This window comes from Nylanderia fulva, unplaced genomic scaffold (genome assembly GCF_048542155.1).
Source record: "Nylanderia fulva isolate GAGA-0341 unplaced genomic scaffold, ASM4854215v1 Scaffold232, whole genome shotgun sequence".
In the NCBI taxonomy this organism is placed as follows: domain Eukaryota; kingdom Metazoa; phylum Arthropoda; class Insecta; order Hymenoptera; family Formicidae; genus Nylanderia; species Nylanderia fulva.
In genome coordinates this window covers 1-27,463 of record NW_028190296.1, presented here as the reverse complement: position 1 = coordinate 27,463, position 27,463 = coordinate 1, and the positions used below count along the sequence as shown (strand labels likewise).

The following is a 27,463-nucleotide window of genomic DNA, read 5'->3' as shown; positions in this document are numbered from 1 at the left end:
CCCCCTCCGATCGGGGTTTGCTTTTGTTGGCGGGCGACACCTCCGGCCGACAACCCGCTTTTTCAAGTTCGTCGGGGCGTTGGTTGCTTCGGGCGGGGCGACAAATTCTTCCAAGTTGTCGCGGCAGGTTGCTTCGCGGGCGGCCCAGAAATCTTCAAGTCCGTTCGGGGGCGTGTTGCTTTTCGCCGGCGGGGAAATTCTTCCAAGTCCGTTTGCGGAGTGTTGCTTTCGCCGGCGATGCGAGAAATTTTTCCAAGCCGTTCGCGGCGTGTTGCTTTCGCCGGCGAGCAAGAAATTTTTCCAAGTCCGTTCGCGGCGTGGTTGCGTTTCGCCGGCGAGCGAGAAATTTTTTCCAAGTCGCTTCGCGGCGTGGTTTGCTTTCCGCCGTCGAACGTGTGGAGTCTCTGTCTAACCGACAAGACGAATCCCCAAGGCCGAGGGCTGAGTCTCAACAGATCGCAGCGTGGTAACTGCTCTACCGAGTACAACATCCCGCCAGGTACCTAAGTCGTCTACAGACGATTCCGAGTCTCGACATCGAAACTTGCGAAACCATGATCGACCGTTAGACGCCGTGCCGTCGTAGCGGTGAGATCCCGGCGACGGGCGATGGCGCCGTACGGCAAAACCGGGCTCGTGCGACGACCGGCCCGAGGACCGGCCGCCTAGTAGTGTCACATTGTTTTGACACATTGCGCCTTTCGACTCACGAGACTCCTAGAGATATCATTGCCACCTTCGACTGGAGAGGATACGGCTTTAGAGGCGTTCAGGCATAATCCCACGGATGGTAGCTTCGCACCACCCGGCCGCTCGACCCGAGTGCGTGAACCACATGTCGAACCTGCGGTTCCTCTCGTATGAGCAGGATTACTATCGCAATGACTATCATCAGTAGGGTAATAAAATCTAACCTGTCTCACGACGGTTTAAACCCTCCACGTTCCCTTGGCGGGTAAAACAATCCGACGCTTGGCGAATTCTGCTTCGCAATGATAGGAAGAGCCAACATCGGAGGATCAAAAAAAGCGACGTCGCTATAAACGCTTGGCCGCCCACAAGCCAGTTATCCCTGTGGTAACTTTTCTGACACCCTCTTGCTGAAAAACTCTTCAAGCCAAAAGGATCGATAGGCCGTGCTTTCGCAGTCTCTATGCGTACTGAACATCGAGATCAAGCCAGCTTTTGCCCTTTTGCTCTACGCGAGGTTTCTGTCCTCGCTGAGCTGGCCTTAGGACACCTGCGTTATTCTTTGACAGATGTACCGCCCCAGTCAAAACTCCCCGCCTGGCAGTGTCCTCGAATCGGATCACGCGGGAGTATTAAAGGCGATCGGCCGAGGCCTCACGCCACTCTGACAGCTTGGCTCTAGAAACACACAGTGACCGCCGGGGCGCGAAGCCATCGGGGCACGCGCTCCGCTACCGTAACAGTAAGTAAGGAAACGATGAAAGTAGTGGTATTTCACCGGCGATGTTGCCATCTCCCACTTATGCTACACCTTCATGTCTCCTTACAGTGCCCAGACTAGAGTCAAGCTCAACAGGGTCTTCTTTCCCCGCTAATTTTTCCAAGCCCGTTCCCTTGGCAGTGGTTTCGCTAGACAGTAGATAGGGACATTTTTATTTATTATTTGTTTCCACCCTTCATTTTCGCGGCTCCACAATGTTATATCATATCCTCTTTGTCTTTATCTAATGCTTACTCTTTTGTTTTTATCATCTAACTCGTTCACATAATGTGTAGTTATCGGTTCCAAGTGGTTTTATGTATAAGTTTTATTTTCTTTTATAGAAATTTATTAAGTTCATTATTGGCTTCTTAGCCGTCAGTAATTCGTACTAACGTTTCCATCCCCGCCACGTGGAGGCGAGCCATTCTACTCAGCGAAACCATTTCCTTATTCATATGTTTTTTCAATAAAAAACAACAAATTCTTTGTAACTTTCTTTCGTTTTAATAAGTCTTTCCATATCAGAAAGACATTCATTTCTCAATTCCCTAATTCGTTCGTTTCTTAAATGTTCATATTTTATACAAGAGAAGATAATATGATATACTGTCTCCTCATCATCGCAATAGGGACAGGATGATGTTGAACTTCACCCCAATCTGAATAGTCTATCGTTTGTAGAACCGTGACTAGATAGTATGGAGAACATCTTCTGATTTGGAACGAACCAGGGATTTTTTCCCACGAATGTCACATTGGGAATATAGGTATATGTAATACGGGCCCTTGAGCGAATTTTTCCATCTGTGTTGCCACGTTTCTTCTAACTTTTTAACAACTTGGGACTTTAATGTTTTTATGTACTCCTTTGTTCTTTCTTCAAAAGTCGTTTTTATTTCCATGTTATCATAAATAAAATTTTATTTTCTTAATATTATAAAATGCAGCGTCTTTAACAGCTTGCAAGTCAATAGATAAAGTACCAGTCAGAGTTTGTAGTGCTTCAGTTGATGTTGTTCTGCAGATATTATTAGTTGCTAATATAACAAAGCGCTGGGCAGCGTCCAATTGCCTTCTAGCGTGAGAGTGAGTGGCTCTTAGATACCACGCCCCCACAGCATATAGCATAATTGGCAGTAAAAGAGATTTATATAACAGTTTTAAACATCCTCTTCCTATTCCCCATCTACTTCTATTGACTCTTTTAATTTAGCGAATATTTTCCTGACTTTCTCCTTAGTATATCTTATATGCGCAAAAACGATAGCTTTCATCCATGTATACTCCGAGATACTTTATTTCTGTACAAATTTTATCTTTTTTTGCCCTAAGAAGACTCTGGGCTTCCTTTCAGCATCCAGATTCCCTTTAATAACACAGCCCTTGTTTTATTTCCTATATTTGTAAACCGCTATCCGTACTCCATTTCATTATCCTGTTTATTTCCTTCTGCGCCTCTCCTCTAATTGTTTCCTGGATTTTCCTGGCACTAGGATTAGAATATCATCCGCATATGCTATGTATTCAGATCTCGTTCAGCTTCAGTTTTTGTTCCACTAATAATTGGTCCATAACTATGTTCCATGCTGTGGGCCCAAAAATGGAACCCTGAGGACACCCTTACTCAGGAGCTTGGATACCCCAATTCACTCTCCCGGCTTGCCATTGTACCTCTCGATTCGAGAAGTAATCCATGAACACCTCAAACAACTTCCTTGTGCAGTGCACACTCCTAATCCTGTCCAAAATCCCAATCCAAGAAAGATTGTCGAATGCTCTACTTATATCGACAAATATGCCCATTAGTACTTTGATTCGGCAGATTTCACGCTGCTGACCGCTCTGCATATTGCGTCCTCCGTTGATCGTCCCTTTATGAAGCCATATTGATTGTCGGAGCACATTTCTAGACTTTCGTAAATTACTTTGAAACGTTGTACCATGATTCTTTCGTACATTTTCCCAACAAATGACAACAGTGAGATTGGCCTGTACGGTTTAGGATCGCTCGGATCCTTTTCAGGGCTTTTGAGCAGCAGTTTTAAATCCGCCTGTTTCCATTGCTTTGGAAAGCTATTTTTTATCAAAGCATGTGTTGAAGAGTGACGTAAAGTGCGTTTGGTGCTGCTATCCAAACTATTTTTAATATTTCCGCTGTTATTTTATCCGGACCAGGAACTTTTTTCTTCTTTGTTCTTTTAATTGCTTCATCTATTTCGTCCATTCTTATTTCCTGTTCCATATTGTAGTTTAAGTATTCGCTATATCTGTTCTTTAGTTTTTGTGAATCCTCTGCTTCTGTACTTTCCTTTCCATCCGGCAATAATGTTTCCAAAAGTCACTTCGCCGATAAGTCCAATCAGTTGTAAAATCGCTACCTAATTTAATCGTACTTAGGAATATACTATTTGTTTCTGAATTTTTATTGTTGTTATGTTCAAAGTATATACAATTATGGTCTGAGGAAGTCATTTTCGGGAAGACCTTCCAATCATTAATATCCTTCAGGACTCCACTATTCACCACAGTCAAGTCTATATTGGCCTCTCCTATTATAGTAGAGAACGTTGGTTCGTTTCCAGGCTGATTCAAAATGTATACATTTTTATTTATTAGGAAATCCTCGAGTAATTCGCCTTTCGCGTCGTTCTCTTTGCAGTACCAAGTTTTGGAGTGAGCATTGGAGTCCATTGATATGATCATGTCGTGGCTTTTGAACGTTTCTATTATAGTCTCCAACTTATTAATAAAATAGTTTAGCTCCATGGAAAATTGACAATAAACTGATACCAAATATAAGTTTACTTCATTATGTACTATATGTGCGCAAGCTATATGTTCGTCCGTAAACTGTTCGATTTTTGACAGTTATTTCCTGATTATATACAACTATAGCAGCTTTTGTATCTGTCACCTTATTACTTTGAACAACTCTTGCACCAAGTGAAGCGCAGCCTTTGACTTGTCCTTGGAATACGTATGGGTTCTTGTATCAGACACCCCATCAATGCCTTGTTCCTCTACTTTTAATCTTAATTCGTATGATGCCGTCTGCGAACGGCCAACATTTATTTGAAAGAATTTTATCATTATGTATAATCTATTTTATTCTTTACGATTTCAGTTACTCTTAGATACTCCGGGCATCTCTTGTCACTTACAGTATGATGTGTGTCTTTCCTTTTAGCTCTTGTACAATTAGCGCAGACTGCAGATTCTCTCTCTCTCTCTGAGCAATTGGTGCTTATATGGCCCGCCCCCCCCCCCCACAGTGTCCACAAGTGGGGGTCTTTTCCTTGCAGTGTTTAACACTGTGGCCTAAGCCTAGACAACGGAAGCACCTAGTCAAGGCTAAGTAATCATTAACCTTGTATGATCTCCAGTCAATATATAGTCGTTCTTGCTCCAAGAGTTTTCTTCTTATCTCTCCTGTCACCTCTATTACCCAGTTATTAGTATTTCTGGTTTTAACAAATGTGTTGTATCTGTATTTAACCCTGCTTTGCATTTCCTGCTTGGCGATTCCAAGTTTTTTCAACATTCTTAGACCAAAATTGTACCATAAACTGCTCCTTGTGACCGACTTTTCTAACGTCATCATACTATCATACGGGTCCACGTTTTCTTAGGTCGAGCTCTGTTTTACAGCCCGCAATTCATTGTCTTGCGTTAATTCTGCCTGGATCTTTTATGGTTAATTCGTTTTTCCACCTCCGGTTCACTAGAATGCCTCTTGTCCTCCCACCTTTCTCATTCTTTTAATCCTTATTTCTTTAATGTAACGGATTCATTTTACTTGGTAAGTTTTTCTTTGACATCCTCACGACGTTAAATTGTCCTTTTCATTTAAAGGCTTAACAATCATTACCGAAGAATTTAGTCTTGAATCCGCTTTTTAGTGTAGTACGGTTGGATAATTTCTTTTTTTTCTGTTTCAGATGCTGCTGTTCCGGGACCATGGAGTGAACGCCACTTAGAACATAGGACATCGGAACTGATAAGAATTTTATCGATGCCAGGTAAGTCACTTTAACTTTTTCTCTCTCAACGAGTTACTCATTCTTGTACATGTTCCCTATCTAGTTAGGCACCCACTTAGACAATATGAATCTTAATTGTATTCTTATTGATTTGATCTGTTTTCCATTAAAGAGAAACTCTTCTAGAGCTACTCTTTCAGATCTCACTTCTTTCTAGCGTAACTTCCCTTGTGCGATCCTTTTCAACTTTCAGGTGAGCCTTTTTGTTTCCACGTTTCTCTGCTGTTCCACACTATTTCGCACTGCTTTTGAACACCGGCTTCAGAAAAAGTAATACATACTTATCATCAGTTTCTCTGTATTTTTTGAACTTGGGCTGTTTATGGTCCGTTTTTTATTTCAGCGGAGAGTCGTACGCACTGCTCACCTTGTTTCAAGCTCACAAAGTCGTGAAAGCAAGGCCTTATTTTTCCTCCAGTTATTGTATATTTGGTACCACGATGGTGGTGGTTTGATTGGAAGTAGACCTCGCCTTCTGGTTCCTTTTCTTTATGCTCCGTGGGTGTTGTGTTTTCAGCGTTAACGTTTGGTTTAAGTGTAATTTTTAGTTTTTGTGCATTTTCTGCTCCATTTTGGTCATCCCACGATGGTATAGTAGGGACACCAGTATCAAGTGATCAGAGCCTCCATGAGAATCCCCAAGCCTAGCTACTCTGTGGGTCGGATGTACCAAAAAAAAAGGCCAGAGGGAACGTTTGCGACGGCTCGCTGTTTCACGTCTTCGTGGCCAAGGGCAGCCATCGGCACGTGTGCCGGGATAAGAAAACCGGGGAATTGGCTTGAAGGGACGTTTGGGTGTGGGCCTTCTTAGTCCTTTCTTCGGTCCTTCCAAACTCATCCGGCAAGGTTGAACCTACCAGGGCATAGCCCCCGCCGGGGGGTCATGACTTCGAAGGTTTGTTCGCGCCATGCGCTAGCATGGGTGGGCGGGTCACTATCTCACCCATCGCTCCACTACGTCGTGTCACCGGGGGGAAACAAGATGATCGACAGATTCGCGTCACGTGGTAGAGCATACCTCAAGGAGCATTAGGAATCACGCTCTATTGTGCCTCACCTTCGAGGGAGGGTTGGTGCATTTGGTGCTATTTATCGTTGCGCATGCGTGTGAAGCGGTTGTACTGTGAACAGTATCCCTGTAACAAGAGTCGGGTAGTCAAATAACCTCGCTTTTTATTTAATGGTCTGGCTACCCGTGCACTGTCTTGATATTTCACATGGAAACTTCTTTTAAGTTGGTCATGTTAAGATTTTATGGTGATATGCTGATTACTAGACTACTCCAATACTTTTTATATTTTTACTTATATAACTAATAAAATAAATTCTAAGAGATAATTAAATGATTTTCTTCTAAGATATTTAATTGCTAAATTTGTGCCTAATTAATAGTTTGTATTTTTCCAGTGGAGGGCGTGTGAAGGGGCCTAAACTGGTAGGGGGGGCAGTTAAAATTAATTTAAGCCTACCCAGACTTTTGCGTGGTACTTTTGTTGTAACTGCTACCACAAACTCGACACATTCATAACCACCAACTGCGCCTTTGGTGGGATTTGTACTGATAAATAAAGGGTTTTCTACTTCAACCTCAGACTATAATCCACGAGAAGTCGGCTCCTGTACAGTCCTGTAAACAAGCTCTATGCAGTACACACCTACAACTTGGTCTTCACTAGACTCATTCAATTGTGAATGCTTAGGGGGGGAGGAAGACTAAATAGGACGCAGGTCCTGTCTGAAATTCAGCCTCCGATTAAACTCCGGTGAGAGTTCTTCTGTTACGATCCTGTAACAAGCTTTATGGCAGCACACGCCCTACAATTGTGGTCTTCATTGGACTCATTCAATTATACAGGTAGACCAAGATACATAACAAGAGAAACTGCTGTGTCACTACTGATGGTGTGCTATCTTATTGTGTACTATAAAACCGTCTATGTTGTTTTTCACAGAGTAGTGAACAGCATTAAAAAAATTCCAGGAGGGGGTAAAAGAAAAATACTCAAATTAAAGAGCGATGTGTTTCAAGCGATAGCAGAATCCTTCCAAGACAGAGTTAGTGAATGCTACTAAAATCACATGACAAATAAATTTCATTGTGAATAAGAAATGGGATAAACGGATATCAGATCAGCCCATTGGTCCAAAATAGTCTGGAAAAGGGGCACGGAAAACCGTCTTCCTTTAAAGAGGGTAAGTTCTAAAGTCTTGTGTTTTCTGTATTAATTCTATATAGTTATAGTTTTTGATTAAAACCATTATAGATTATAGTTCAGTCGATTTGTGGTTCATATTTTTAATTTTGTCATTCTTACATATGTCTGTGTTTTTATTAAGGGTGTAGGTGTAGTAGTTATATTTAGTATTTAACAAGGTAAGTATAGAATACTAGTGTATCTTTACAGTGAAATGGATAACTTATGGTGGAAAAAGTCCATTGGGTGCGCATCTTTTGGTAGCTGGGCGCAATGGAATGGATTTTCGTCAGAAGACATTTTGCAAAAGTGGTCATTCAACATTTGTCTCATTGGTAATCATCTCCTTAAATGTTTTTTAATTCATTTCTAGAATATATTTTTAGAGAACAGAGCGAGGGCCGATCCGGAGGGCGAGTCGGACTGAGCCGGAGGTGGATGCCCTGGAGCCGTCGGCCAGGTTGACCGGTTCTTCGGATGGCTGGATCTGGAGGCCGTGTTCGGACAGGCGGTCGGCCATGGTGGCGTTTATGAAGGACACCTCCGATCCGGAGTCGAGAAGCGCCCAGGCGGTGAGTCGGCGGATCCGGACTAATAGGTGCGGCCGTGGCGTGTACTCTAACTGGACGCGGGTCGGGCGGTGGCCTCCTCGGTTCCGACCCGCTGACCGTTTCCCGCCGGAGGATGGCAGTCCCGTGTTAGAACGCCATCCTTCCCGCACTGTGAACAGAACTTTCGTGCTGGGCGGCGGCAATCGAGTCGGGTGTGTCCTCGCTGCTTGCAGCACCGCCAGCAGCAGTTCGAGCGGTCATATGTGGCTGCAGCGAGGTTTGCCTCGGTAGATCTGGAGACCTCGCGACGTTGTTCTTGACGGCGACGGTGGATCTCCTCCCACTCAGCGGCGCGGCTACATAGTTCGGAGACGGTGTGCAGTTCGTCTAACCGAATGTATAGCTGGAGCTCTGGGTCAGCGTTTTCGTACAGCTGTTCGAGCTGGTCCCTGCGGGTGTAACCGCCGGCCCGACGCATCATGGTTTGCACGGCGGTGGCGTATCGAGTAAAAGCCTCCCCTGGCTTTTGTCGCCGGCCTTGTATTTCTCGCCGCAATTGTCGCTTATACCCGGGCGACAGGTATTGGGCGAGGAAATCTTTTCGGAATTCGGTCCAGGTGGACCACTGTTCTCTGGTGTTCCTCCACCACAGGAGGGCCTCGCCTTTTAGCAGCTCGGCTAGCCCGATTAAGAGATGGTGGTCTTCCAGACCATAGGCCACACTGACACTGAGTTCCTCTAGATGCTCGAGGAACGCGAGGGGGTCTTTACTCTCGAAATGGCAGCCCCACTTGCGTATCTGGTTAAGGGCCTTCGCCGGGTCGGCTTCGGGTGGTTCGGGGGTTCCTCGTGCACTCCGATAACGGTCTTCGCGGCTAGGTACTTGGAGTGTTACGGACGCTCCAGTGTCGGCGTGGGTAGCCATCACGTGGTTTCTGATGCGGCGGCGGAGGTCGACTAATCTCCCTTCCGGGTCGAGGGTCGCGGTCGGCGAGATAACGGGCGGCTTTCTCTTTGTCTAGGTGGTAAATCCACCCCAGCATATGGATTGCGAACCGGAGTCTCAGACGGTCGAGTCGTGTCCCTGTTCGGGCGCCATGTAACGGGGCTCCTTTCCCGACGCCACGGATCGGCTCGTCGGTGCCAGGATTCGGGAAGAGGGGGGGGGGAGACTCAGGTTCGCAATAACCACGCCAATCGTTCTGGTAAAAACAGAGTTTATTGATGAAGCCGCCCTGCAAGAGTGGGCTTATTATCTAGTCTACGCGTACAGAGGAGAATCGCAGGAAGTGCGGACCGCGACCAACTTATACGGACGCGGACACGATTTATAACTAAGGAATACAAGTAATGCAACGGACGAAACGCGACCAAATCATACGGACGCGGGCACGACTTATAACTAAGGTTTACAAATAATAACGCGACGGACGAAACGCGACCAAATCATACGGACGCGGGCACGACTTATAACTAAAGGTTTACAAATAATAACGCGACGCGACCAAATCATACGGACGCGGACACGACTTATATAACTAAGGTTTACAAATGATAACGCGGCGGACGAAATTTACCCAACGCGGCGTGGATACGAGCGCCCTGAAAAGGGCGAGCTCCGTAAACCGCCTTGGATTCGGGCGCCCTGAGAAGGGCGAGCTCCGCAAGGTGTCGGTGGCTCTCGGAGGATCCGGCGACCGAGGAAACTCGGCCTTCCCGACCCCGACGAGAACGCTCGTCGGCCGGGGTGATGTTCGGAGAGGATCCGGTGACCGAGGACGCTCGGCCTGCCCGACGAGAACGCTCGTCGACCGGGGTGATGTTCGGAGAGGATCCGGAGACCGAGAATGCTCGGCCTGCCCGACGAGAACGCTCGTCGACCGGGGTGCTGTTCGGAGAGGACCCGGTGACCGAGGACGCTCGGCCTACCCGACGAGAACGCTCGTCGGCCGGGGTGATGTTCGGAGAGGATCCGGTGACCGAGGACGCTCGGCCTGCCCGACGAGAACGCTCGTCGACCGGGGTGATGTTCGAAGAGGATCCGGAGACCGAGAATGCTCGGCCTGCCCGACGAGAACGCTCGTCGACCGGGGTGCTGTTCGGAGAGGATCCGGTGACCGAGGACGCTCGGCCTACCCGACGAGAACGCTCGTCGGCCGGGGTGATGTTCGGAGAGGATCCGGTGACCGAGGACGCTCGGCCCGGCCTGCCCGACGAGAACGCTCGTCGGCCGGGGTGATGTTCGGCGAGGATCCGGAGACCGAGAATGCTCGGCCTGCCCGACGAGAACGCTCGTCGACCGGGGTGCTGTTCGGAGAGGATCCGGTGACCGAGGACGCTCGGCCTGCCCGACGAGAACGCTCGTCGGCCGGGGTGATGTTCGGCGAGGATCCGGAGACCGAGAATGCTCGGCCTGCCCGACGAGAACGCTCGTCGACCGGGGTGCTGTTCGGAGAGGATCCGGTGACCGAGGACGCTCGGCTTACGCGACGAGAACGCTCGTCGCCCGGGATGGTTAGGAGGTGAGGAGTGGTCCTTGAGTACGCTCAAGAGACTAGGACGGAACTGGTCTCGAAGTCTCGGCTGCGCCGCTTTATATACCCGTCGGTCAGCCCCCTCCAACTAACTTGGGGTGGGGCGGTCCGGTCGGGTGGGGCGAAGAGGTAAATTCCCACGTGTTCGATGTGTGGTGGCCCCGACCCGACAGGGGCCGTTTATATGAGCGCGGGCGGACGGTCGGCCTCGTGCTTGCGCGGCTTCTAGTGACGACAAAACGGGTCGTCACAATTTTATAGATATATATGTATATATGTATATATACTATTCAAAATTATTTTATATTCCTATGATTACATATTATTGAATAATGATATTAGAGTTCTAATAGCATCATCCAATATAACCATGCATAGAATGCTATATATAAAGTGTCAAAAATATGTCAATAAAAACATTTCTGTGATTAAATATTTATATACTTACTTATGATACATATAGTAATGCGAAGATTTTTAAAGGCATTTTTCAATTTTGCACCAGCCCAACTATATTCCATTGCTAATTTATTTGTTAAAATATGTTTCATCATGTACGAAATCACATCATGATGATCCTTACCTCCTAAAAAGCTCAATTGTCTTGTCTAAAAATATAAAATAATTTAATTAATATTAGTTTATGATCTAAAAATATCAAAATAAATTTGTTTTTCTCTTATAAAAAAAGTTAACATTACTTTTCTTTTAACTTCTTTAAAATTATTTAACATTATATAAATAAATAAATATGTCCAAAATATTGCTTTTTATAAGACATTTCAATAAAATGTTTCTAATCGTAAGTATAAAATGATAATATTTTGTATATACCATTTCTGCAGCAACACATTTGTTTTTTAATTGATTATCAATTCTCTGTAATTGTTCTACGGTATCTGCTGGCAAATCGAAATCATAATGTTCATTTTTTTTTAAATCCGTTTCCTCATTTTTTCTTATGTGATTATCCAACTTTATTAAACGTTCATCAATTGTTGTAAGATTTAACAATACTGCATTTAGTTTCCTGATAATTAAATTATGAAAATCTGCAAAAATAATTGACACATATTATTGACAAGATGACAACTTAGCAGTCATTCTGCTGAACGCGACTATTTTAAAGAAAAATATTTCAAATAAAAGTTGTTTGATTCAAAGGAAAGGAGGTCATAAAGTAGATGATGCCCTTTATTTGATGAATATTTTAAGAGATATTTGAAGTGGTGTACGTGTTATTTTAAATTGGACATCCTAATATATATTTAGGTATAAAGTACTTGTGTTAGTGGAAGATTTATATACACAGCCTATTTCGTCATTAACTTTAAATATTGGTATCATGTCTGAATATTCTCATCTTCAGACATGGGAGTTTGATAAAATTAGAGCAAAAATGTTGAAAATGCCTTATAAAAAAAATTATATTATATTTCTGATGTTACACACAACTGAATAATACATGTTTAATATTAATTTGCATTTGTAATTAAATAATTAAACGTAATTATAATACTCTAATATAAATTGCAAATATTATTATTATTATTATTATTATTATTATTATCGTCACATTTTTATCATATTATTTACATCATAGATTATTTATAATTTCAATGCTGATCAATTTTTATTTACAGTTATTATGGCTTATATTATTGTGTGGTTTACAAATTGTTCCTTCTGAATGGTTAACTGAAAATAATAAGGAATGTAAATGGCCATCATATACAAGTCAAATTAAGATAAATAAAGCAATTATGAAAAGAATATTTCCTTCTGATGATTGGCAATTATATAAAATAATCCGTATTTTTGGTAGCAGCGGTTAGTAATATAAAAAATGTATTTTATTTTTTTATCAAAAATTATATAAATTAAAATTATAATATATATGTATTAAAAGTATATATTAAAATTTAAATTTTAAGTGATATTTGATTATAAAATATATAAAAACAAAAATCTAATTTTTAATATTCAAAAATTTTACACGTTTTAGATACATATGATAAAGCTATAGACAAACTTAAATTAGCTGAACAAATATCCGATATAGATGGTGATGATGGAAATAACCTCAAAAAATCGAGATATCAACGAGCAAAAAAAAATACAGGTTCATCTCCTGATAATTCTGATACAAGCGACACAAGCATCAATAAATTAAAAACTCGCAATGATTTAGAGTTAGATAATTTTCCTAATACACCAAAAGCTTTAACAATAAATAAGAGCAAAATCTGTGAAATAAAGACACCATTGATACAAGGTGATAAGAAAATGAATCGAGTAAAAAAAATTTCAAGTTCTTCTGATAATTCAGATAGAACTGACACAAGCAATGATTTAGATGAAGCTTCTAATATATCAAACGATTTAAATAAAAGCAAAATGACTTATGAAATAAAAAAACCACTGATAAAAAATTATAAGAAAATAACTAAGCCTCCGATACAAATAAGTAATGAAAAAATAATTAATATTCAGTCTAAAAAGTCTGCAATTACATATAGTAAATCTATAAGTTCACAAGAACATCGAACAGCAAATAAAGATGACCTTGTTCCACAAAATTCAGATACAATATCAACATCCGATACTTGTAATGCTGAGATTGATGTAGGTAAAAATATATCTGTTATTAATTTTAAATTTTTGTAAAAGCTTACCTATATATATATATATATTATTAAAGTTTTAACTTTTTTTATTTATATTACTGTAAACATATATTTAAAATGGTATATAATTCGTAATATTTATATAATCTGACAATGAGTAGATATACAATAATATGTGTCAATTATTTTTGCAGATTTTCATAATTTAATTATCAGGAAACTAAATGCAGTATTGTTAAATTTTAGGCAGATTTTAGTACACCCTCTCGATACGAAGTATCAATGCCTCTTATGGCGATCGTCTCCGACGGCTCAGGTCGACGAATACCGACTTCTTACCGTCACTTACGGCACCGCCGCTGCCCTATTCTTGGCCTTGCGAGTCTTACGGCAATTAGCCGAGGACTAAGGCTCACAGTTTCCGCTCGCGGTACCGGTTCTATTACAGCAAACGTACGTCGACGACTGTACTTTCGGCGCCGACGACCTTGAAACTGCCAAACAAACACGAGATCAGTTAATTTCGTTGCTATCTCAAGGCTGTTTTCGTTTGCGTAAGTGGGCGAGCAATTGCCCTACGCTCCTTGAAGATCTCGATCCTTCCGACCATGGACTCGCAACCAACAAAGATTTGCACGATCACGATTCCATTAAAATTCTCGGAGTTACCTGGAAACCGGAACACGATATCTTCACCTTTCAAGTTTCGAATTTAATAACAGTCGCGAAAACTAAGCGCGGAATATTATCAGTCATCGCGCAACTCTTCGACCCACTCGGGTGGGTAGCTCCCGTTATCGTAACCGCGAAAATTTTCCTGCAGCATCTCTGGTTGACGAAGTCTGATTGGGATGACGAGCTTCCCGCCGAGATGTTGCGCGAATGGGAAACATTTCAATTGACGTTGCTTCTCCTTGAGCAGTTAACTATTCCGCGCTGGACGCAGTATCATCCGAACAACAGAATTGAATTACACGGATTCGCAGACGCCTCCACGCGAGCGTATGCGGCAGCGCTTTACCTCCGTGTCATTTCGGGCGACGGTTGCATTACCAGTACTCTGATCCTTGCTAAGTCTAAAGTCGCGCCGCTCAAAACCATTAGCGTCCCGCGTTTGGAGCTTTGCGCTGCGCTCCTACTAGCACAACTCATAAATTTCGCTCGTTCTGCTCTTCACCTTCCCGATATCGATTATTGGTGTTGGAGCGTTTCCATGGTCGTCCTCGCTTGGATACGTCAAAGTCCCTCGCGGTGAAAGACGTTTGTCGCGAATAGAGTCTCAAAAATGCAACAGCTTCTTCCCAATGGAAAATGGAATCACGTGCCCATGCACGACAACCCCGCAGATTGCGCATCTCGCGGTACCGACCCTGCCTCTCTTATTAATCACCAACTTTGGTGGCACGGCCCACCATGGTTATCACATTCGTTCAATCAATGGCCAGTCATATCCGACATCCCGGCAACGCATAGTGAATTACGCGATTCAAAAGCTTGCGCGACATGCTCGGTAAACCATTGGGAGCTTGAATCCCGATTTTCCTCGTGGCCGAAATTACTGCGCGTCACCGCGTATATCCTTCGTTTCGTTCGCAACGCTCCTACCCAGACGAAAACACAATGCGATGCCTCTCACTCGCACCCGCATGCTCTCCGGTCCGATGAGCTGGTCGCCGCTCATAATTTTTGGATTCGACGGATTCAACTCAATCTATTTGCTGACGACATAGCTCGCCTAAAACAACTACGTTGCGTCTCAAAAACTAGTCCATTTGCTTCGCTTTCTCCTTACATAGACAGAGACAGCTTGTTACGCGTTCGAGGCCGATTAAAGCACGCAAGCCTGTCAGATGACGCTAAACATCCGCTAATTTTAAAATCACATCCATTGGTCCACCTCCTTATTAAACAGATTCATGTTGCGGCCCTACACGCCGGTCCGCAACTCACACTCACGCTCCTGCGACAACAGTATTGGCTAATTCGCGCTCGCGCCACTGTGCGTACCGTCCTCTACCAATGTATTGTGTGCACACGGGAGAATGCACGCGTGCCCGAACAGCTTATGGGCGACCTGCCGGATTTCCGCGTGAACCCGACTTCACGCGCCTTTAATCATACCGGCGTCGATTACGCGGGTCCGTTACTAGTGCGTACGACTAAAGGTCGTGGTCATAAAGCCCAGAAGATTTGCCAATATTTTGTGGAAGTATGAACTTATTACATTCATAATTAATTACTGTATTTTAATCAAATATTTTTATATTTCTTATTCAATTCGGTTAAAATCGTAGATATTTTGTAGATATGAACTGGTAATTATCTATAGTTTCTGTTATCGATATCAGTAGGCGCGACGGCGTCGCTCTAATTCAAATTATTGTTGATCGACTGGTGGCTTGTACAGCCTCGTAAATGCTCGCTCCGAGAGGAAGGTGATTACAGCAACGAACATATGTTTACTTGTATTTGCAGCTGATCGATAGCACGGTTCGCAGAGATCTGATTCTCGGTTTTCGGGAGCGTTCCGAGTTTTCGTCACGGAATCCCCTCTTTCTCGGGATCGGATGTTTGTTTCGGCGAATCGGAGCGACGAAAGAATAGGAATAAATAAAATGTACACGTGACAGCGTGACTCTTATCACATGGGATGGTGAACAAGGTCGATAATGTTGTCGTGTGTCGGTTCGAACGATCGAACCTTTCCGTTGATATACAAGCGATTAATATAAGAGTCTATTGATTATACAAATTTATGATATGCGTCAACATACCGTCCGCCTCGAATGTGATTGACATTCGATATGAATACAATATTTGCGGTCAATGAAATTTAACGTAAATTTACAATATTCAATCGGACAGTTACAATCCAATGCCGCCCACCATGGCGGAATGATGTTCGCTATCATTGTTGATGTCGACCGGAAGAAAACAAAGTTTTGTAATGGGGCGCTTGAACTCGGATTCAGCCGTTTTAACAGTAACGACTCGAACGAGCCGATCGCTGCCTGGATGGCATTTAACTATACGCCCAAGCTTCCATCGACTTGGAAGGGCAAGTGGATCGCGAAGTAAGACTAATCTACCGGGTGTGGCTAGAGTTTGTAAAGAACGCCATTTAGGGCGTTGTTGTAAGGTATTCAAATACGTATCTTTCCATGCCTTCCAGACGCGTTCGCTTAATTGCTGCACTAGTTGCCAGCGAGATAAACGATTTTCGGCGAGTTCGAGTAAGCTCGGCTCCGGGATCGAGCTTAAGGATGCGCCGATCAAAAAATGACCCGGAGTCAGAGCGGTATAATCGTCTAAAGCGTCGGACACGGAAGCGATGGGACGAGAATTTAAGAAAAGTTCGATACGGCATAGTAATGTGGTTATCTCTTCGAACGTTAAGGTGTGCGTTCCAATAGCGCGTTTAATGTGATGTTTCACAGAGCGTACGGCAGCCTCCCATAGGCCTCCAAATTGCGGCGCAGCGGGAGGTATGAAATGCCATGCAGTATTTTCTTGAGCTATGTAATTTTGAAATGCTGGATCACGCGTGGCTGCATGGTAGGAGGCCGTAAGCTCTTGATCGGCACCTTGAAACGTGGTACCGTGATCGGAGTACATTGCATGCGGAATGCCACGACGTGCGGTAAAACGATGATACGCGGCAAGGAACGACGCGGTAGTATAATCCGATACTGCGTCTAGGTGCAGTGCTTTCGTGGTCATGCATACAAAAATTGCGAGGTAAGCTTTTTGGGCTTTATGACCACGACCTTTAGTCGTACGCACTAGTAACGGACCCGCGTAATCGACGCCGGTATGATTAAAGGCGCGTGAAGTCGGGTTCACGCGGAAATCCGGCAGGTCGCCCATAAGCTGTTCGGGCACGCGTGCATTCTCCCGTGTGCACACAATACATTGGTAGAGGACGGTACGCACAGTGGCGCGAGCGCGAATTAGCCAATACTGTTGTCGCAGAAGCGTGAGTGTGAGTTGCGGACCGGCGTGTAGGGCCGCAACATGAATCTGTTTGATAAGGAGGTGGACCAATGGATGTAATTTTAAAATTAGCGGATGTTTAGCGTCATCTGACAGGCTTGCGTGCTTTAATCGGCCTCGAACGCGTAACAAGCTGTCTTTGTCTATGTAAGGAGAAAGCGAAGCTAATGGACTAGTTTTTGAGACGCAACGTAGTTGTTTTAGGCGAGCTATGTCGTCAGCAAATAGATTGAGTTGAATCCGTCGAATCCAAAAATTATGAGCGGCGACCAGCTCATCGGACCGGAGAGCATGCGGGTGCGAGTGAGAGGCATCGCATTGTGTTTTCGTCTGGGTACGAGCGTTGCGAACGTTATATCACGCATTTTTTGACGCTTTGTTTCAGGATCCTTTTGGTACTGATCACGCACCATCTGAAGTTTTGTTTCAGGATCCTTATGGTACTGATCACGCACCATCTGACGTTTTGTTTCAGAATCCTTATGGTACTGATCACGCATCATCTGACGTTTTGTTTCAGGATCCTTATGGTACTGATCACGCACCATCTGACGTTTTGTTTCAGGATCCTTATGGTACTGATCACGCACCATCTGACGTTTTGTTTCAGGATCCTTATGGTACTGATCATGCATTATCTGACGTTTTGTTTCAGGATCCTTATGGTACTGATCACGCATTATCTGACGTTTTGTTTCAGGATCCTTATGGTACTGATCACGCATTATCTGACGTTTTGTTGCAGGATTCATAAAATATTTTTCTTTGTGAGAAAAAGCATCTTTTTCGATTCGTTTCGAACGCTGTTCCTCAGTTTCCTTACTACGTGCAAGTCTTTTTCTCAGTGCATCCCTCTCTCGTCTTTTCAATGTCTCCAACGGCAGTAGCGTTAATGGAGCAATTGAATCATAGAGGTACGGAAAATGAGTTATTGTTTGTTTTTCAAACATTGCGGACAAATGAGGTCTTAGCAACGATTGATTATACGTCACGATGCAAGGATTTACGCCAAACAGAATAGATGTAACAATCGCAATTGCCATAGGACCACAATTATAACCGTCACCTTGCGACTGAACTTTAGGAAAAACTATTAGATTGTTTTGACAATCATGAAAGGGAAATAATCTGTCCACAAAAATTCGAATTTCTCCATTCAAATTATGTATATTTGCATTACGACTACCTTCATGAGAATCATATATAATAATAGATTTTGCATCGTAATGGCAAGCAACCCAATGTCCACCACCAAAATCACTGTGCAGTATTTGCAAATGCTTCTTCTTTGAAATATTCAGTGGAACAATCTGATCGGGAAATATTGTCAACCATACAGGTCGAGGTGCATAATCAGAATTGCTCTCGAGTAGCGCATGGAAACTGTCTATCATCGTTTCCGTCAACCATTCTTTGAAAGCCAAAATATTCTTTTCCTTATTGCCATAATGGAACTTGTGACACTGATGATCCATTTTCAGTTGTTTGGGACAGTTTTAGTTATAGATATACGGCGTTTGGGGCAGCCTTCTAGTGATGCAAGTATCAAATAAGATTTTTCTAATTAGACGCCTAGAGCAGGCGAAAGGTCTGAGATATTGCAGACTAAAATGCTACAAAAGCGAATACTGTTAATTTGGATGTGTAATAGACCCAAAACAAAAATACTTTTTCTAATTGTATAGGCGCCACGGGCAAGCCAAAAATCTGCGCTATTACAGACGAAAACGCTATAATAGCGAATAATTTTAGTTTGGATACGTAATAGGCCGAACAAAATTAATTTTTGTAATTGGATGCAGGCGTCTAGGGCAAGCCAAAATTCAGCGCTATTAGCAGCCGATGTTCTAATTCAGCGCTTATGGCAGCTTTTATACAGCGCCTGAGCAGCCGATTAATTTTTTTTTATTTTTCCGGATCTGTAAAATAAAAAAGTTATATAAATACATTATAAATTATTTTAATAAACATATGCAAAGATTCAAAATTATTACACTAATTAAACAATACTTCAGAAACTGCAGTTAAAAAGAAATGAAATTACATCTGTTCATTTTTCTTTTGTATAGTACTTGTAATTCACGTAATCACATTGACACGTCAAAATAGTATTTATTTATTATTATTGTAAATAAATCATCATTGCAGTAGACCTAAAATTTCTTAAAATTAAAAATCATAATCGAAAATTTGAAGTAAATCTAATTTTTTTTATAAATAGAAATATTCTATTTTTTTTTAATTTATCGATTCTTCACTATATATTTGATTCAATAATCTTACCTCAAGATTTTTATGCACAAAATGATGAATACCAATCGAAGTTAAATGCCTATCTTTGTTTTCCCTTTAAACTAAACAACTTTTGTCTGAAATTTTCCTATATACTTTCGAGATATTTAATAAGTACAAAATTTACTTATGAAATAGGTATTTCTGTACAAACAAGATTTATAAATACAGGATTTACTTACAGATTAAACAAGAATTTTTAAGAGGCATTGATGATTTATTGATAATAAAACTTCCTACGACATTTAAATAAACTTGTTAAATATGCAAGACGAAAAAATGTTTCAAACAAACACCATAGGATTTGAAGAAAGACAGATGATGCTGATATTCATTTGACCTTGCAGAGATCTTGAAAATTCCTGTTAACGTTAACCCACTAAACATGAAATATACATGCAATGTTTCAAATTGTTTCATTTAGATTTCAAATGATACATTTTACGTATTTGTTTTTGATATAATTCATAAATGTTACAATTGAAATATTTCATCATAGTATATATTAAAAATATTTCAAATGAAATATCTCAATTGATATATATTTAAAACATTCCAAAGTTATCGTTTTAGGTATATTTACAAAATAATAGTAAAATAAATATTTATGTACACGATTAGATAATCGCTTACATAATTTGGAAAATGGCAATCACGTATTACATTCAAATTGTGTTTATTTATTATAAATAAATTATTAGAGAGAAATATTGAAAAATATTGAATAACATAATTAGAATACGTTGTATATAAATATTTATATAAATGGTCTTGTTTTAAAATTGTATTATTATTTAAATGCTTAGAATGTATATATTTTGTTATTATATATTTATTTATATATTTATATTTTTTTTATATTGAAAAGATTCATTTTTCTTTTTCCTTTTTTTAAATTAATAAATTTTATTAAATATTTGTTTGCCAATTAAACAAAAATGTAATCGTACACCAGCAATTACTTTTCAAAATATTATTTTTCTTGTGTGTGAATAGTTTCATATAATATCTGGATTGCAAATATATATTGTTAATAATAATAGTTTTGTTGCATATCTATTATGCATATAATTTGGAAATAATATAATTTAATAATTAAAAATTGCAAACAGAATAATATATTCACATATTTATATTTATTATATTATATCTGCACATATTCATATTGATGAGATAATTGTTTATTATATAAAATCATGTGCGTGATAATTAAATATTTTCTATGCAATCAAATTAATAAGGAATATAATGATTTAACATGATTATATTCTAAATCTGTTGGTGAAAACGTTACGTGCAACAAATATATACAATTTAAGTTATTAAAATTTTATTATTTTTGTAAAATATCATTGACTTTGTAGAATACTTGAAAATATTACAATTCTATTTCTTAATAATAAATTAATTAAATTTAATAAAGGAAATAAAACATTTTATCGTGTTCTGATATTGGACTTATTAACCATAGCGTGTAATTAAATATTATAGGTCTACGCTTATTGTGATAAAGCTCTTTGATTGTTAATGCAAAATTAATACCTAATCAAAACATCACATACCAATGCTCAAGCTCGTATGACAATAAAAACAATGATAAATTATTAAATTAAGGCCATGTGTAACGAGCAATACGATATTATTTTATTATTGAGAAGAAAATTCTTAATTTGAAATAATAATTATACAAACGTTTCGAGCTCTACTTGCTCCTCTTCAGTGCGCAAAAAAATAGTGATAATAAATAACGATAATAAATAAATACATAAAATTCTAATAAAAAATCCGCAATACATAGTCAATATAAGTTATATAGTTGAGTCATAGTTAAAACGCAAAATATATTTACAATGAATTGAGACCATTAAAATAGTTCAACAAAGTAAGAACCCAATTAGAAGCAGAATGATTCGTCCGGTTATTCATAAAATATATTAGAATTATTAATAAAAACTTGGAGTGACACTTATACATTACTCCAAATGAACCACTTATCGTTATTTGACGAAAGTCCCTCGATCTGGCAATGATTATGTTCATCCTCTCCAAATTATTTGATATTTGTTAACTGAATTTAAAGAATTTATTCAATTGTAAAATAGGATTCCACTAATGTGTATGTGAAAAAAAGATTAAAAATTATAAATTAAACTAACTACTAAAATATTGAACCTTTATGCTTACAAATTGTTCCGAATAACTTGAGATGACGATGCTTCTAATTGTTGTTGGCCTTATTGTTAGTACTTGACTGTTGTCTAGTCTTTTAAAAAGTCGAATAAATAGGTGTCAGATCTCACAAAATAAACATTTACATAAGTCTAAAAATTCGATATTTCTTCTAGAATGTCGAAATACGCGTTGTTAAGCAATTCGGTGTCTGTGTTATTATTTATACCATATACCTTTGTTCCTTGATGTGTATCATTTCCGAGATAAGTCTTTTATAATAATTAGATTCAATATCAAGTATTTTAACGTTATCCCAATCAAAAGCATGTTTTTTATCCATAATATGTTCAGAGACCACAGAATGCTTGGAGGAATCAAATTTAATATTATGCATATGCTCTTTTAGTCTAGTGCGTAATTTTCTTTTGGTTTGCCCAACATACGAAGCTTCACAATCCTTACAATTAATTTTGTAGACAACATTATTATTATTGTTATGCACGTTTTTGTCCTTGTGGACTTTAATTAATTTGTTAAGATTATTTAGACAACGGTATCCTACTCTGAAATTTGATTTTTTTATTGTCGATGCTATTGTCTCAGAAATGTTATTAATGTATGGAATGACGAAAAATTTTTTCTTGCTATTATCTTCTGCAATTTCTTTTTTTCTATTGTTGTTAAACTGACCATTGTTTAAAACTCTTCATGGTTACCCTATTCATTTAATCTTTAAAGAAATAAATAAGAGAATAAGAGTTTTAAACAATGGTCAGTTTAACAACAATAGAAAAAAAGAAATTGCAGAAGATAATAGCAAGAAAAAATTTTTCGTCATTCCATACATTAATAACATTTCTGAGACAATAGCATCGACAATAAAAAAATCAGATTTCAGAGTAGGATACCGTTGTCTAAATAATCTTAACAAATTAATTAAAGTCCACAAGGACAAAAACGTGCATAACAATAATAATAATGTTGTCTACAAAATTAATTGTAAGGATTGTGAAGCTTCGTATGTTGGGCAAACCAAAAGAAAATTACGCACTAGACTAAAAGAGCATATGCATAATATTAAATTTGATTCCTCCAAGCATTCTGTGGTCTCTGAACATATTATGGATAAAAAACATGCTTTTGATTGGGATAACGTTAAAATACTTGATATTGAATCTAATTATTATAAAAGACTTATCTCGGAAATGATACACATCAAGGAACAAAGGCATGGTATAAATAATAACACAGACACCGAATTGCTTAACAACGCGTATTTCGACATTCTAGAAGAAATATCGAATTTTTAGACTTATGTAAATGTTTATTTTGTGAGATCTGACACCTATTTATTCGACTTTTTAAAAGACTAGACAACAGTCAAGTACTAACAATAAGGCCAACAACAATTAGAAGCATCGTCATCTCAAGTTATTCGGAACAATTTGTAAGCATAAAGGTTCAATATTTTAGTAGTTAGTTTAATTTATAATTTTTAATCTTTTTTTCACATACACATTAGTGGAATCCTATTTTACAATTGAATAAATTCTTTAAATTCAGTTAACAAATATCAAATAATTTGGAGAGGATGAACATAATCATTGCCAGATCGAGGGACTTTCGTCAAATAACGATAAGTGGTTCATTTGGAGTAATGTATAAGTGTCACTCCAAGTTTTTATTAATAATTCTAATATATTTTATGAATAACCGGACGAATCATTCTGCTTCTAATTGGGTTCTTACTTTGTTGAACTATTTTAATGGTCTCAATTCATTGTAAATATATTTTGCGTTTTAACTATGACTCAACTATATAACTTATATTGACTATGTATTGCGGATTTTTTATTAGAATTTTATGTATTTATTTATTATCGTTATTTATTATCACTATTTTTTTGCGCACTGAAGAGGAGCAAGTAGAGCTCGAAACGTTTGTATAATTATTATTTCAAATTAAGAATTTTCTTCTCAATAATAAAATAATATCGTATTGCTCGTTACACATGGCCTTAATTTAATAATTTATCATTCTCTTTGATTGTTAATTGACTGAAATATAACCTAAGAGCTTTGGACATTCACATTCCACAGTAATCAAAGAGTTAGGATTATCAATTCTTTAAGGTAACGTATTGATAGTTTGTTCATTACTTATCATAATGCAAATACAATTTGACTTTATCACTTTATAATTATTAAAAATCGTTTTAGAGTGAATCTTATGTAACAAGCTTTTTTTGGTTTTCTTCGGAATTTTTTATAATGAACTCATAAATGTTTTGTATATGTATAAAAAATTTCATTTTAAAAAAGGTAAAAAAAGTTGTTAAGTCCGCGTCAAAAACTATATCTCCAAAATCTTACAGAATCTTAAAACATATCTGAAAAATAATGTATTTAAAATATATAATGACATTAAAAACTTGCAATAACAAAAATATAAACATTAAAGACTTGCGACAAAAAAAATTAATTTAAAAACTTAACATACATATATTATATAACATACATATATATACATATATTACATGAGGTGAGACACGGATGTGATTTATTTATAATAAATAAACGTTATTTGAATGTAATGTATAAAAAGATTGTGAAATAGTTACATGTTTGAACACATAAACGCTATCTAGCTATCCAAAAAAAAAGTGTATTACCACACACACACACACACACACACGCGCGCACGCGCACGCACGCACGCACGCACGCACGCACGCACGCACGTATACATTCTTCTTTATAATGCTCAGAATAAAAAATCAGCACATGATCCACATTCTCTCAAAAACCATGAAATATGACACATTTTTCATACATAATTTCCAATATTTTTAAACATAATTAATTGTAACAATAATTTTTGGTATCACTAGTCTAGGTTTCATCACAGTAATAATTTAAAATATGATATTTAGTATTAAGGCAGAAAATCTATAACTTGGCAAAAATAATCTTATTTATTTTATGATCTCCTTCGACAGCGCACTGCTGATTTCACTAAAACATCTGATAGCTATTACATTGACTTTGCAACCATATTTTCTAATTGTATTCCGATTAACTTCTTCACAATTATTTTTATTAATCAGTGTAATTTCTGTAACATGTAATGTTACGAAAATTGTATGTTACTTTGCACTTATTATTATATTAATTTTATAAATATAATTAACTTTTTTATAATTTTTATTATTATTAGCATAAAATACATATTTATAAATATATAATTTTAATATTGATTGATATAATATAAAAAACACTGATGTATACCTTAATTATATATTAAATAATGCAGAACATTACACAAAACATTTTAAAACTATTATAATTATATATAATGAATATTTCAGATTTTTATACGATAATGAATAAAATAGACAAAAATATAAAATAATATCAATTGTGTGTATGTGTGTGTAAAATGAAGACGAGTAATAAGTCATAATGAGTCAATGATCGATATTTATCAATTTGTTGCATATTGAATATCATCCAACTATCCTCTTGAAAAAATAATAGTTTTGATTTTCTGCTTGAATTTGCGCATACCATGGAATATAAAAAAATCGTAAAAATCGGGATATGTTTCTGTAATATAAGTAATAGGTAAGCAATCAATCTCTAATTCATTAATATTTTCTATGGACCATCGGAAAAATGTTTCGTACACCGGATGACTATAATCTCGTATTATTTTTATGAGAGGACAATGCTTTTCCAAATCCCAATTATGCAAGTAACGTAGATCATCATCTGTTTGTGATTCTGCAATTTCCCTCATAAAATTAATAAAACTTGGGCGATGTAATTGGCTAAATTCACAAAAAATTTAAAATATGTAGAAAAACATTACAAATACGTGAAAATTGTTTGTGTAATATTTATGTTATAAAACATTTTAATAAATACTAAGAAACAAAATATAAAATTGCATTTTTCTTTATAAATTTGTTATATCCCCCAAAGATATACAATAGATATAACTATTAAAAGTTAACTAATATTAAGAAATGGGTACTCGTATTGCATCCGCAATTACGACAGACACTGACCGCGTTAAAAAACGCATACGATGCGAGGTATACGCGGAATCAGAATTACGACAGATAATGACCGCGTTAAAAAACGCATACGATGCGAGGTATACGCGAAATCAGAATTACGACAGATAATGACCGCGTTAAAAACGCATACAATGCGAAATATACGCGGAACAGAAATTGATCAACGTGCAAGCAAAGCAGAAGGACTTTGAATCTGCTTCGCTTGCACCTAGATTCTCGACCGGGAAAACCTGTTGCCAGGCACCCCTTCCGATCGGGAAAACTCCAAAAAACAACGATATAAAAAGAGAGTAGAGACGCGACAGCTCGCTCAGTCGCAGACACAAATAATCGCTCTAACCACGATCTCGCTAAACCGCGCGCGCACCTAGCATCGACTCGCAGTTGTGCGCGATACGCGGAGTAATAGAAAGTCAGTGCCGCACACACGATAAAGCTTCAGTGTATTAATAGTGGAATAAAATAAAGACCAAGTGGTTGAAGTTGAATAAAGAATTTTAATACAAAAAGTGTAGTGCATTTTCTACAAACACCCGACAAGTCCTGACGCCCCGGATTCCCATCCCAATTTGGCGCGACCCTTAAGTGTCTCTCCCGAGGCACACAACAAATTTATATATCTTATATTTATATTATGATAATAAAGAATATAACATAATTTTAAATGCAATTAAATAATATATTATTTAATTTTTCATTAAAGCACTAAAACAGATTATATTTGAACAAAGTATTGAGAGAGTTATAAAATGATTTTGAACAATAACAAAACAAATTAAAAGAAAATAAAGACAAAACAAAAAATTAGAAAAATAAGTAGGTAGATCTACGAGAGAAGAATAATGAAAAATGGAGAAGGTAATGGAAAAGAGATGTTAGATATTTAATAACCTGTTAAAAAAGATTAGAAAACAAATAAAAAATAGCAAAAGATGCAATTAAAAGAAAAGAAATTATAAGAATTATGGACAATATACATATATATAAATAAGGGAAATAATAAAAAGAATAAAAATAATTTTAAAAATTATTTTCAAAAAATAACAAATTATGAAACAAAAATAAACAAAACAACAATGAATCTGCATATGAAAGAGAGACAACGATAAATCAACAACTTCTTTCTACAAAAGCGGTTTTCATAGTAAAAATAATGAAATTAAAAATAAATATAGTAGAAAAACGAGAAAAATAGCGGAATTGTAAAACTAAAAAACACCATTATGAAATAATGTCAGAAGAAGCAAGAAAATTAAGGGACATTTTATAAAACTTCTATTATTATACATTATTTAAGTTATGTAATTTTATTTTTTTTATATTATATTCTATATTGTATTACTCACTTGCTGTTTGTATATAAACGAACGATTTTCCAAAATATTTGTTCGGTTAAGGCGTGTTGCATCATGCGCAGTATAAAGGGTGTTTAAATCAAAATTATATATATTAGATGTATTTTAAATATATATATTTATTATAATAGTTGCTTGTAAACATTGATTTTATTGATTTTATAAAGAA

At 38.2% G+C, this 27,463-nt stretch overlaps 2 protein-coding genes and 1 pseudogene across 2 annotated transcripts; 1 reads left to right on the top strand and 2 right to left on the bottom strand.

Moving 5' to 3' along the window:
- Positions 1-420: 420 nt before the first annotated feature.
- Positions 421-2,379, bottom strand: LOC146723098 (large subunit ribosomal RNA; annotated as a pseudogene).
- A 12,306-nt stretch (positions 2,380-14,685) lies between these two features.
- On the top strand, positions 14,686-15,615 carry LOC146723097 (uncharacterized). The gene has a single exon (XM_085483172.1). The coding sequence runs from the start codon at positions 14,686-14,688 to the stop codon at positions 15,613-15,615; it is 930 nt and encodes a 309-aa protein (XP_085339298.1).
- A 650-nt stretch (positions 15,616-16,265) lies between these two features.
- Positions 16,266-18,868, bottom strand: LOC146723096 (uncharacterized). The gene is made up of 2 exons (XM_085483180.1): positions 18,632-18,868; positions 16,266-17,723 (listed from the first exon to the last, which is right to left on the bottom strand). Exons 1-2 carry the CDS (start codon positions 18,866-18,868, stop codon positions 16,266-16,268), a joined length of 1,695 nt encoding a protein of 564 aa, XP_085339306.1.
- Positions 18,869-27,463: the final 8,595 nt, after the last annotated feature.